Raw genomic sequence first — 12,020 nt, 5'->3', positions numbered from 1 at the left:
CCGTGCGTGACAGATGTCTCCGAGCAGCTGCCCTCCTGCGTGTCCCTTCCCGTAACTCATCCTGGGCGCAGCGGTGGCTGAAGCTAGCGAGAGCCTGGGTCACGTTCTGCGAACAAAAGCATAAACGTGGCCATGAGCCGCTCTGTCCCGCGGTGCTGCCTCCGTGGCACTCCTGCCCCCTCCCCAAACCCCTCCGCCAGCGGCAGCCCCCAGCACCTGTCGCGCACACGCCCAGCCCCGTGCCATCTCGTGGGTCCGGCCGGTGGCTCCAGGTTTCATCATCCTCCCGCTCACTGCCTCGACACGCAGCCCCGCGGCCGCCGATGGGGCTTGCCCGGAGATCCTCCTGTGGAAACATGCACGAGAGATCTGCGCAAAGACAAGAGCTCGGGCTTGGGAAGGTGCCCCGGCCTCCCTTCAGTCGGGTCTGAGTTCGCTTCCTTACAGAGGGGCCGCTCGTTCGGTGCTGCCCTTACCGGGGGTGCTGTTAAATAAGCAGCTCAGGTAAGTGGGATTCCTCCTCGCTCTCCTAAATACCTCCTTCTCTGGAGCAGAGCACGGCAAGGCAGCTACCTGGGCTTTCTGTGTGCTGGGCTCAGCGGCACTAAGATGCTGGCAGTGATTAATTACACAGCCCACTGCTGCGATTGTGTACTTGGGCACTCGGATTAGGCGCCGCTGGGCTGAGACTTGCTTGCGCTGGCTCTTGCTGGAGCAGGGGTGTAACTGGCCACAAAGAAGAGTGATTTCCCGGACAGCTGCGCTCCTGCCAGGACTCTGACCCCGGCTCCACAGCAGGCAGAAGGCGAGGTCTCCGAGAAGGTGCGTGGCTGGCGGTGGCTGCTCTGCCCTGGTCTTGCTCCTCCTTTCAGCCCGACCTCCTGTCTGCTCTGTTCTGCGTTCCTGAGCGATGAAGTAGTGCGTGTCCTCGGCACGTCGGTGGGCCTCGGAGGTGCCTGGAGAAGGAGCAAGCTCCAGCGTTGTCTTGACAAGTCAGCATCATATCAAGTGTGCTATCATATCAACAGCACCGAGCAGGCCCGGCTCTGCGTCTGAGACGGGGATTTGGCACTGGGGAGCAGGCATCAACATTGGCACGTGCGCCAAGCGCTGAGGCTGAGGCAGATGTTGATACTGACTTTGATGTTTAATCCAACGTTTTGGAGGTTCAAAGTTGAGACCAAAAGAGCTCTCACAGGAGCAGGAGGATAAAGAGAAACTCGGTTCTTTCAGAAGATCAGACAGAACAAAACATCCTGAAATTCAGGACTAACCTGAACCTTTCTTTGTGTTTGTTCTGTGAAACTGGGCAGCACAGATCCTGCTGGAAGAAGGAGCGCTCGGCCGCGTGGAGAAGCTGGGGTGGGCTAACCTTCCCCTGTAAGCTGACAGTGAGCCCGACAGCCTGATGCTTTCCATAGATCAGCAGCAGACCACTGCAGAGTGCTGTCTGTATGTGATTTTTGGCCCTTGAGCTTGTGTGAAATAGTAACCTCTGCTGAGCGCTGGGATTTCTGATCTACAGGAGCTCCAGCTCTATTCACTCTTTGTGGAAGATGATCCCGAGAGCCGACTTTTTCTACCTGTGACAGAGATGGTGTCTCAAACAAGTGAGTCTGCCCAGGGTAGTACCATGTGGAATGGTTTGGGCTCTTGAACTTCCCGGAGGCACCATGCAGGTCCCCACCAGTGCTTGTCCCGGTCTCACATAGCGTTTGCTCCGTGTTCTGCACTTGCATCTGGACTCACAGCACTCACGGCTGCTGGCCTTGTTGAGCGGAGTGCCAGCTTTTGGACACGAGCCTTGTGTCACAGGAGTCGTCCCGTCCCGAAGCAGTGGTCCCCGTGGACCACAGCGCTGCGGCTGGGTGCCTTGTCCTGGCTCTCTGGGTCTGGCCCGCGCTGCCTCTCAGCCACAGCCCGTAAAGTGAGCCTGGCACCGCTTCTGCTTCTGTCGGTGCTGGGGTGAGGTGGGGCTGTGACGGTGAGAGTCTCTCTTGGTGGTGTAATTTCGTCTTGGTTCTCCTGGTTTTTCTTTCAAGAGCGGTACTGAATTCCTCCCGTAGCTCCCTTGTGCTTTGCTTCTGCCTCCTGAGACTGTTCTTGTGTAGGTTCCCTAAAATGAAATTCTGAGTCTGTGTGACCTGCAAGCGTCAGACTAGATCTTCACGGCCAGTGCCCGAATTGCTTGGCTGAGGGGCGCGGATCAGACAGGCAGTGCTTGTTGCCTGCTCCAATAATTCTTTCTGCAGTGGGCGATGACTTCATTTTCCTCTCCTGCTTGCCACAGATATCAGGAGCCGGCTCCTTTCTGCCCAGATACTCCTATCCATCCAACAAAAGCGCCCTAGGGCGGATCACGTCACTTGGCTGAACAACGCAGAGCTGCGCCATGCTCGCGCACGGTTCCACCGTGGCCGCGATGAGCCAGGGGCTGGCACTGCCGTAGGGACGTGGTGCTGAACCTCTCCAGGTGCCTCTGCAGCCCTGTGTGGCTGCGCGCCGGGTGTCTGGCTGTCTCTGCTGGCACGCGGCGTTTCTCCTCCGCTCAGGAGCGGAGGCTTCGCGTGGCCGTGAGAGGCAGGGACGTTTCCGCGCTGATAGCATCTCAGCTCCGCAGCAGCCACGTTCTTCAGCCACCGCTGCCGCCTTCCTCCCCTGGCCGTGAGCCTTCAGTCCTGCCCGTACTTGCTGTACAGGCTGCTTTTAGTCCCTCGCAAGCAGGATTTTCCAACGAGCAGGCTTCAGGAGAGGTGTAGCCCACGGATAAGGTGCCACTGTTGCGGTGCCCATAGCCCAGGCTCTGGGGAAGCGGAAGGCAGGTCCTCTTTGTGCTCTTTTTGGGGTATTGTGCAGGAGGAGAGCCCTCCGGTTTCCCGCTGTGACGGTCAGTAGCCTCAGCAGGACCTCTTGCGGAGTCCTGCTCTGTCTCTGCAGCTCATTCAGAATGGGAATTGGCCTGGGAGGCGTGGTGCGTGGCATTGGGGGGTCTGCCAAGGGGTGGGCTGTGCCTCTCGCCTTCTCTCGCAGGGGTTTTGGGGTGGGCACCCAAGTCCCAGCTCACCTGGTGTGCCTGGGGAGGTGGACCTGGGTGTGCGGCGTGCCGTGCTGCGGTGATGGACTTCTCGAACACCTTTAGATCTGGGTATGGAGGAGACTTAATCCTGACAGGCAAACGGCTTCAGGGGTGAGGAACTCTGAGGCAGCCTCGGAGCCCAAGGACTTGGTGATGTCCAGAATAGCACAAGCTCTGTGTCGCCCTCAGAGCCGCGGAGAGGGTCTGTGGTGCATTTCAGCTTTGTTCCTTAGCTGGTTGGGTCCAGAACCTGCCAAATGGGAGCTTTACCCACTAGGGCAGCTCCCAACCCTGTTCACACGCCCTTGCAAGAGGTAAACTCAGAAACACGAGCACTGGGATACGTACAAGGGCACCCAAAAGCCAGCACCCAACGTGCAGCTGCCAGGCTGAGCCGTTTGACCTCGGTAGGCAGCAGCACCTGCAGACAGCCCTGGGAGCTGCTGGTGCTGGTCGCGTGCCCACGGCCGCGGTGGATGACGGCGTGTGCCGGGCCTGGGGCAGCCTGACGGGCATCCTGCAGCGCAGCTGGAACCGGCTGAAAGAACCGGGGGCTGTGCTCGGTGGGCTGGGAGCCACGGGGATTTGCCGTTTGTGGTCAGGAGGGGGACTGGGTTTGCTCTAGGAGTACAGAACTGCTTCTCTTAGCCCAGAGAGAACGGGTTGGTTAAAGATGTGTGAGTGCCTGGCCCCTAGTCCCTTGCGCTCTCTGGCGCTTGGCGTGCGTGGCTTACTTGGGTCTGATTTTGGGGTGTGTGTTGCTGGCCCCAAAAACGAAGCCTGAACACACTGGCTAATACCAAAGTCTGGACCTGAGAGCAGGCCTGGCTGGAAAACCAAGGGTATGGGTCAGAGGAGCAGGAGCATCTGTCGTGCGTTGGGTATCAAAGGTTTCTAGGGGGTTCACACTGCATAATGAGCATGTAAATCCTCTGATGCCCCAGCCTGACTTCAGCTTGCTGGGCAAGGCCACCTCCTCCCCCTGTGTCTGCCCAGTGCCTTGTGGCTATCTCAGGATGCTGCGGCTCCAGGAGCAGCACGGCTGTGCGTATGGAAAAGCAGAAGGGCCTTATTTCTCCAGAGACGCTGTATATCAGAAAAGGAGCTGAGAAGTTCTTGCTGTCTTTACTGGTAGCATTAGCTCTTGCAATTAAATCCAACAGCTGAAACGAAGAGGGTGGTGAGGCAGGAAGTCCTCTGTCCATCGCGAGGAGGTCTGCATGTATTAGCTGGCTGGCTTGGATATCCTAATTAATGTGCTGATTTGGTTTCCTTTCTTTAATCAGGTTCCCAGGATCCCTAGGATGAGGCTGCTGTGAAGGAGGGGCAGATCCGCTGCCTGCGCTGCCGTGCCTGCAGATCCCCACAGCCCCCTTTCTGGCTGAGCGCCGTCCCCGGAGCCGCTGGGCAGAATGACTGTCAGATGTGTGCTGCAGCCCCCTGTCCTGGGGAGGACTTTGCTCCCCGTTCTGCTGCTGGCGGCCTCGGCTCACTGCCACTGGCCCAGCGAGCCAGCAGAAGTGGTGCGGGACTGGGAAAACCAGCTGGAGGCCTCCATGCACTCGGTGCTCTCGGATCTCCGAGAGACTGTGCCGGCCGTGGTGGGCATACCGGACAGCTCCGCCGTGGTGGGCCGCTTCTTCAGAGTCTCCATCCCCACAGATTTAATTGCTTCCAATGGAGAGGTAGTCCAGGTGAGAAATGTCGTTCCCCAAGGCTCGTTTTCAGTTCTGTTCTTGCAGGAGTCACGCTAGTCACCCCACGAACAGGGGGGTCACAGGCACTGCTGTGAAGCAGCCCTGAGGTTCTGTAGGACTGTGGAAGAAGGATTTATTTTTTTTTAATAATTTTTCTTAACCTCACTGTAAAGTTTCTTTCCTCTACAGTAAGGCAGAGAGGAGACGCCTCTCTTCGGGGACAACTGATCAGGTTTGTTGGCTGTGTTTAAATGGTGAGATTCTCAGCCCTTGGAATGATGGGCATGTTCCTGAGAAGATGTTGCCTCGGGATCAGGGCAGCCACGAATTCCCTGGGACTGCTCTGACACTCAGGGAGCTTGCTTTGCTATGGTAACAAAATATTGTTAGACAAATAGACCTTGTTCTGCGAGCAGGGCTCTGGACTGTGTTCGCCACAGTCTCTCCTGACCTTGTCCCTAAGTCCTCCTGGGAAAAACGAGAACCTTTCTTTTTATCTGACTTGCTGTCAAGGTTCTGGCACCGCAGGCACCCAAAAACTGAGCTTTGGAAGCAGTCCTGAGGGCAAGGAAGTGTCAGAATAGCCCGGAGGAAGACAGATGCTGCCAAACACACGTTTATTAATCTTTAGCCCTTTTCTGGAAAGGTGCTGAGAAGTTGTCGTCTCAGCCTCTGCCCGCTTGGGTGGAGAGTTCAGAAGACTGTTTTGAAAAGAAAACTGAAAATCACCTTCCAATCTTAGACATATTTTTTTCAGAGAGCAGACTTGAAAAATATTTTTAAAAATCCATTTTTGGGAAATGCTATAAAAAGCCAACCTTCTGGTGCGTCTCAGCAGATCAGAGGGAGATGGAGAGAGCGAGTCAGGAGGCAGTCTGACATCTTGGCTTCTCCTTGAAGGCAGGTTTGTTTTAGCTCTGCATGCTGTCATGCAGTCATCTCCATCCAGATCTGTGATCTCGCCGTCTCCAGCGACGGCGCCAGGACCACGATGTGCCGGTGGTAGGCAGAAAATCAGCAGAAAGCATCCGACAGGACATCAGATCCCGGGGAAGAGGGAAGTGGTGGGGGAGCCCTGGGAGTAGAGGAGATGGAGGTGGGGACGGGCTGGTCGCAAAGCAAAGGCTGGGACGTTTCACTGAGGAGTGCGTGGCTGCCTTTGGAGTGCAGAATGCCCTTTGGTGGCACGGTGAGTGCCAGGCAGCTGCTTTGGAGGGAGCAGACTCTTCACCGTGAATCTTTAGGAACAAGAGAGGTGCTCAGGGCTGCTGTGCCCTTGGGCCCTACGCCCGGTGCCTGGCTCCATGTGTGATGGGTGCTGCTGCCAGGACCCAGGGAGCTTTATCCTTAGCTTTGAATTCCCCCATACTTTTGAGGGAGCTGTCAAGGTAACGTGTTCCAGAAATGAGAACTTCGGTTTGGAGTTTAGTATCCATGGCTTGTTTTGGTGTTGTCTAATGGCTACTTTGACAGCAAGAAGTCATTTTCAGTGCTCGCTTAACACCACAGCTTCCTCTGCCTCCTTTTCCTGGCACAGTAGTTGTCTTTGATAGTTCCAGCAGCTGCAGGAAAACTGTGATACGTTACTTCAACCCCACAGCTTCAAACAATGCTTCCACCACTACGGTGTCGCGGCGTGCTTGCTAACAGCAACAGGTGTTTGAGGAGCAGCACAGGGGCCGTGCCGAAGCAGGGCTGGAGGAGCAGTTGCTGGCTGGGTGCAGTTCAGCAAAGGCTGGGAGCGATTTCCACGCTTGTACGTGGGCTTGCCTGAATGCACGTCGCATCTGTTCGCCTTGAAATTGATTTTAAAAGTGAGGCAGGCTCTAGGGCAGCGGTACTGGCCTCGTTTAGCTGGTGCATCTGGAAGGTCTCTCCCTTGCAGCAAAAGCTGTGTTGGCTGCCAAGCACAGCCAACCTTTCCCGTGGGGATTTGACTCCTGGCTAGTGAGAGCTGCGTAGGCAATTCTGGAGCGTTGGGGTGCCTTTTTTGTTTTAACATCAAGTTTCAGGGCAAGCTGCTCTGCTCTTTTTCTCAGGCTGCCTTGTATTTTTCAGCCAGACCAGTAAAAACATAATGCATCTGGATCTAAAGGAGGTGCGCTTGCCAATACTCAGTCCCCTTAAATTTCTAAGAAACCATATATCTCATTTAAAAAGAAAAGAGCAGACGGTCGGTGTCCCCAAACTTCCAGGAGCTCCCCATCTGGAGCCCAAAGAAGGTGTGATTGCTTCGTTTCTAGGTCATTTCCCACTGATTATCCTACTGTGGTGGGGAGTGCCTTGAAGCTGCTTCTCAGATCCTCTCCCTGCTCGTTAGCAGATTCCAGCCGACCCGTAGACAAAATAGTTTTCTCTGCAAACTTGGTTGTGGGATGGAAACAATGCCAGGCATCCGCAGCGCTGCGGAGGAGTGCCTTGCAGGCGCGCGCTCCTGCACAGATGTGTGGGCTCTGTGCGATCAGGTACGTGCTCCTGGGAGCAGCTGTGAGTGCTTCCCTGCCACCCCCAGCCTGCCTAAGGACAGGCGAGGTTTCACGGCTAAGCACAGAAGCAAGCTTGTGCCAGTGCACTCAGCAGCTAGGCAAAATGCAAAGGTGGACACGCAGGAGAGTTGGGAGGAAAAAAAAAAAAAAAAAAAGCCCCAACCTGCTAACTATTTTGTGAGTTAATTAACTTCAGAGCCTCTGCTCTGTGTTGCTCAGAGCCAGCTGCCAGCACAGCTTTGTGGTGCTGGAACTTGTGGCTGGAGATGAGAAACCACCAGTGCCTTCGCGTGAGAGGTGCTGCCGAACGCCTCGCGCCTCCGAGTGGTGCCTGCAGCCCCGTGGGTCTTCCAGCTCCTAATTTCGGCTGCACCCTGCAGCGAGGTTGCTGCCCGGAGTCAGGAGGTGTCCTGGGCCCGCATGTCCCGTCCCCACCGAAGGCTTTGCAGAGCCTGACCTGCTGCATCTCCGCAGCTGTCGGGGCAGGCGTGCTCAGCTGTGTCCTGTTGTTGCAGAGTTCATCGCACCCGGGCCTAAAACCAGCCGGATTTCCTGTTCCTATTGCTTCCATTTGAAGGCTGTTCCAGACTTTGGTTGTTCTGATTAAAAATGCAGTTTCTAAGCCTAAATTTAGAGATGGCTAGAAATATTTAGACGAGCTGCCCTTTAGCTTAAATCTCTCTCCACCTTCATAATATTTACTTCCTTTATGTATTTATAAGTGACAGGCATATTCCCGTCTTGATTTTATTAGGTTAAACAAGCCAATCTCTTTAGTCTTTCCCCATAAAATAAGCTTTTTTTTTCCTCTCCTCATCTTCGCAGCTGTCTAGCTGTCTTCTGCACCTCTTCCAGCTTGAGTTTATTTTTCTTGTGGTTGCGTGGCCAGTGCTATACAAAATACCCCAGGTGAAATTTTACCAGAGCCTTGTGTAAAGGCATCAAAACTTCCTTTTCTTTGCTGTAAATAACCTGTCCTATAATTGTGTGCTTTTCCACGTCTGCCTTACTTCAGCTCAGACATCTCGTGATCAGCTGAAGTATCCAAGTCTGTAGGTTTTTTCCGCTTCCAATTCGTGAGATATCCCAGAAGAGTGCAGTAGGCAAGGGAGGCAGTCTTTGATTTGGTGTTGCTGCTCCTGGTCTCTCTGAGGTCTGACACTCCACTTTTTAAGGTTGTCCCATTTTTCCTGCGTGAAAATCTAAGCCTCCCATCGCTGAGTGACAGTACAGAGAGTCAAGGCAAGGAGAGCAGCACCTTTGCAGAGCTGGGGACAGTGGCTCTTTCAGCAAGCACGTCCCGCTGCTCCCGTTGCCCCCGAGATGATGATCCCCACTCAGAGCAGGAAAGCTGATGCTGGGCTTGGCCCACCAAAGAAAAGCCATACCAAGGAGGGCGTTTATGTGGTGACTGCCTCCATCCCGGCTTCCAGGAGTTGATCTGGCTGATGTGGGAACTGTTGTCGAAAGCACCTGACATCTCCATGTCTGTGAGAGAGGCTTTCTGATGCCGAGCTGTGAGCCAGAGGCAGCATTTCTGTCATCTGGCTGCAGGGAGCAGGAGACATCTGGGCTTCGTGTGCCTCTCCAAAAACACCAGGCAGTGCATCCAGGTCTTCCTGTGAAGTGCAGTCGCAAGGCAGGCACATAAAATACAACATTTCGGTGACTTTTTATCACTTGTGCATCCCTAACAGCGGTCAGCAGACCCAGCTAGAAGCTGGGAGCACACTCGCTGTGGGAGCAGTGTGCTGCACCTTCCCCTGGGGAAGTAAAGATGCCGCCTGGTCCTCTCCTGGCAGTACAGGGGTGTCGTGGCCCACGGGCACGTGTCACCTTTGTGAAACGCCTCGCTTGAGTGGCTCCAAGGCAAAACGGAAGGAAAGGTGAGGCTGCAGGGAGGGCAGCCTGCAGGTGCCAGCAGGAGGCTGTTGCATCCCATTAGCACCTGCCCACCCTAAATACTCCCTAACACTCCTCACCTGTCTGGTGACCAGGAAGGGCGATGATTCAGGCCTGGGACAGGTCCCAGGTAGCAGATCTGCTCCTTGGCTGATGCTAAGAAGTTTCCGGGTGAGCACTGCTGAGTCGTCCTGGTCCTGGCTCCTTAGTTCTTGGTTGTGATGTGCACGACCTCCCCAGGGCTTTGTTGGGAAGACGGGTGAAACACATAGTGGGGCTCCCCAGAAGCTGCCACTCCGTGCAAAGATAGCTGGTGGCCAAGAGATGAGAGCAGCTGGAGTAAATCAGGTAGCTGCTGTTCGTGATGTATCTGTGCTGTGGGTTCTGGGGGCAATGAGAGCATTGCCTGTTCATCTGGTTAAAAAGGAGCCTTGCTTTCCAAACAGGAGCCTGGCTTTCTGAGGGTGGTTCTATTTACCATCTGTTGGAGTGGCGTTTGTCAAACAGCTTTACTCGTCAGACTGCAGGGGCCTTCTTTTATAAACAGGATCCATAGAGCTCGAGTTGCAGGAGCCCCAGCGTTGAGATCTGGTGTGGGTGCTGCGCGTGATGCCAGCCCCTGCTCCGACGCAGTGACCTGGGCAAGGGGCCAGGCATCAGAAGCCAGCCTTGAAATACCAGGACACGCTGAGTTTTATGGAGGAGAAGCACAAAATACTGTTTTTGTTTTTTTTTTTTTTTTTCTCCTGCAGTGTTCCTTATTTCAAAGATTTTTAACTGCATGTGAATTTTAACGTAGTGGTATTTCTCAAAGAGTGGGGGATAAGCGAACAGTCCTGAGGGGCTGTGTGGCCAGGCTGGGCGTCCTAAAAGGCTCTGTGCACTGACCTGTTTGAGCTTCATCTCACTCCCAGGGTCCTCAGTTTTCTTAGACTTTGCCTAACTAAAAGGCATAGCAACAGCAGCTATTTACAGGGAGTGTGTTGGGATAAATGGCAACGTCTGGAACAGGTCCAGACAAAGGACTTCTTGGGCAAGGCTTTAATTCGCCACGGTGCTGCAATCGGAGAGATAAGATGAGCTGATAAGATTTCTGTTGGGGGGCCGAGGGGGCTGCTTATCTTTTTCCTGCAGCAAAACAAAGTCGGGGAATTTGGCATTTTCAGTGCACACTTAGTAACGAGCTCTGAATTTGGAGGAGTGGAAAATGTGACTCAATCTAATTATAAACTAGCTTTTCAGCCGGGCCGGGAAGTTCCTTGTTTTGTCCTGCTCTTACGGGTTGTTGCCCTGAGCATCCGGGGAGACTGAAATGAGATGGTGGAGTCCTGTGAACAGGCTGACCTGAGATTGCTGGATCGGGCTCGCCTTTCCTCGCCGCTGTCCTGAATGCCAGATTTCCAGTAATCTGCTGATGGCAGGAAGAAATTGCAGGGCTGGGGAGCTGTGCGGCCGCAGCGCTAAACCCCCAGTGCTTGGCATCCCCGCCGTGTGGTATTTTTGCTTCCCTTTGGCCTTTCACTTACAAAAAGCCGTGCTGAAAGAAGAGACCGACTCAACTTTTCTTTTTGGGCTGTTTGAGGCTTTTCCTGCCCCGCTCGCCCCCTGCCCAGGCGAGGAAGCGGGGTGTGGGCAGCTGCGCCTGCTTGCTCTGACAATGAAGCTAAACAAACCCTTCCAAGCCGGCCGCGCGAGCCGATGAAAGGGGCATTTCTTGGGACACTCAATGTTTTGTCGTGACCTCCCGGTGAAACAGCTGTTGTGTTCCCTCGCCCAGGCAGAGTGGGACTCTGAATAGTGCCCTTTTAGCGAGCGCGGAGGCGCAGCTGGAAGAGAAGCCGTCACGGTAGGAGTATGCGAGAATGGCACGAGCTGGGCGTAGCTGCCCCAGCGCGAGGCCATTTTGCTGGTAGCTTCTTCAGCTGGTGGAGCAGAGCAGGCCAGCACGGCCAAACACACATCCACAAAGGGAGGGAGGGAGCAGCTTCCCATGCAGGGTCTTTGCCTGCCCAGTGCTGGGAAACACGGGTGAGCGGCAGCGCAACGTTGCGGTCAGGTTTTCACAACCACACAAAAGTTAGCGCAGCTTTGCCATCTGGTTCTCTAGGGACTGAAGCTCGAGCTCCAAGTCTGAAGACCAGGACCCGTGGTACAGCCCCCACCACCTCGCTGTCCCTTAGCTTTCCCAGCCAAAAGGTTTGTTCTTTTTTTGAAGGCAGCAGCTCCAATTCCCAGTGATGTCCAGAAGGAGCTGAAGGCTTCAAGAGGTGCCCATCTTCCTGGCACCGCTGCTTTTTGCCAGGCGAGCCCCATGCAATGCCCCAGCTCACAGTTCTGCTGCATTTCAGGAAAGCTGTGGGGTTGAGGCTGCCTGTTGCTCCTGCTGACAAAGCTGCCCCGAGCAGTGGGCTGAGATGAAGCCTGGCCTTAGGCAAACAGCTTAAATTTGACTCTTTCTTTGCAGCTATATTTGCATTTGAATTGTCTCCTCCTTTCCGTTTTCTTTCCCCTGCCCGCTGGTTAATTGCTTGCAGAAGCCTGAGCACTGCAGCCGTTCAGCAATGCTTGGGTCAGCCGCCCCGAGCACAGTTCAGCTCACGCGCCGAGAGGGCTCTGCTCTGTTTTTTCTCGTTATTGGCCATGTGTGTCCAGGTAATGCCAAAGGAGCAACCCAGAAGAAGGGGAGTCTGTTGTATGGTAAATTATCATCGGTGGTGACACTCCAAATGAAATTACCGGCAGACGGGTCTGCGTGTCAGCAGCAGCCAGGCTCAGGGAGAAGAGGCAGTGGAAGATCTGGTGGAGCTGCAGGAGCATCCACACCCACTCCTGCCCGAAAGCAGTCAGGATTTTTTCAGG

General features: G+C 54.7%; 1 protein-coding gene across 1 annotated transcript in view; it reads left to right on the top strand.

The window, feature by feature from the left end:
• The window catches only part of DAG1 (dystroglycan 1), a 43,682-nt gene that overhangs the window by 24,950 nt on the left and 6,712 nt on the right, over positions 1-12,020 (top strand). The window contains 1 exon segment of the mRNA XM_040568993.1: positions 4,363-4,770. Within this exon segment, the coding sequence (XP_040424927.1) occupies positions 4,489-4,770 (282 nt within the window). The 5' untranslated portion in view covers positions 4,363-4,488.

This window comes from Cygnus olor, chromosome 10 (genome assembly GCF_009769625.2).
Source record: "Cygnus olor isolate bCygOlo1 chromosome 10, bCygOlo1.pri.v2, whole genome shotgun sequence".
Taxonomy (NCBI): domain Eukaryota; kingdom Metazoa; phylum Chordata; class Aves; order Anseriformes; family Anatidae; genus Cygnus; species Cygnus olor.
Note: the sequence above shows the minus strand (reverse complement) of the source record. Positions and strands in the feature narration are given on the sequence as shown.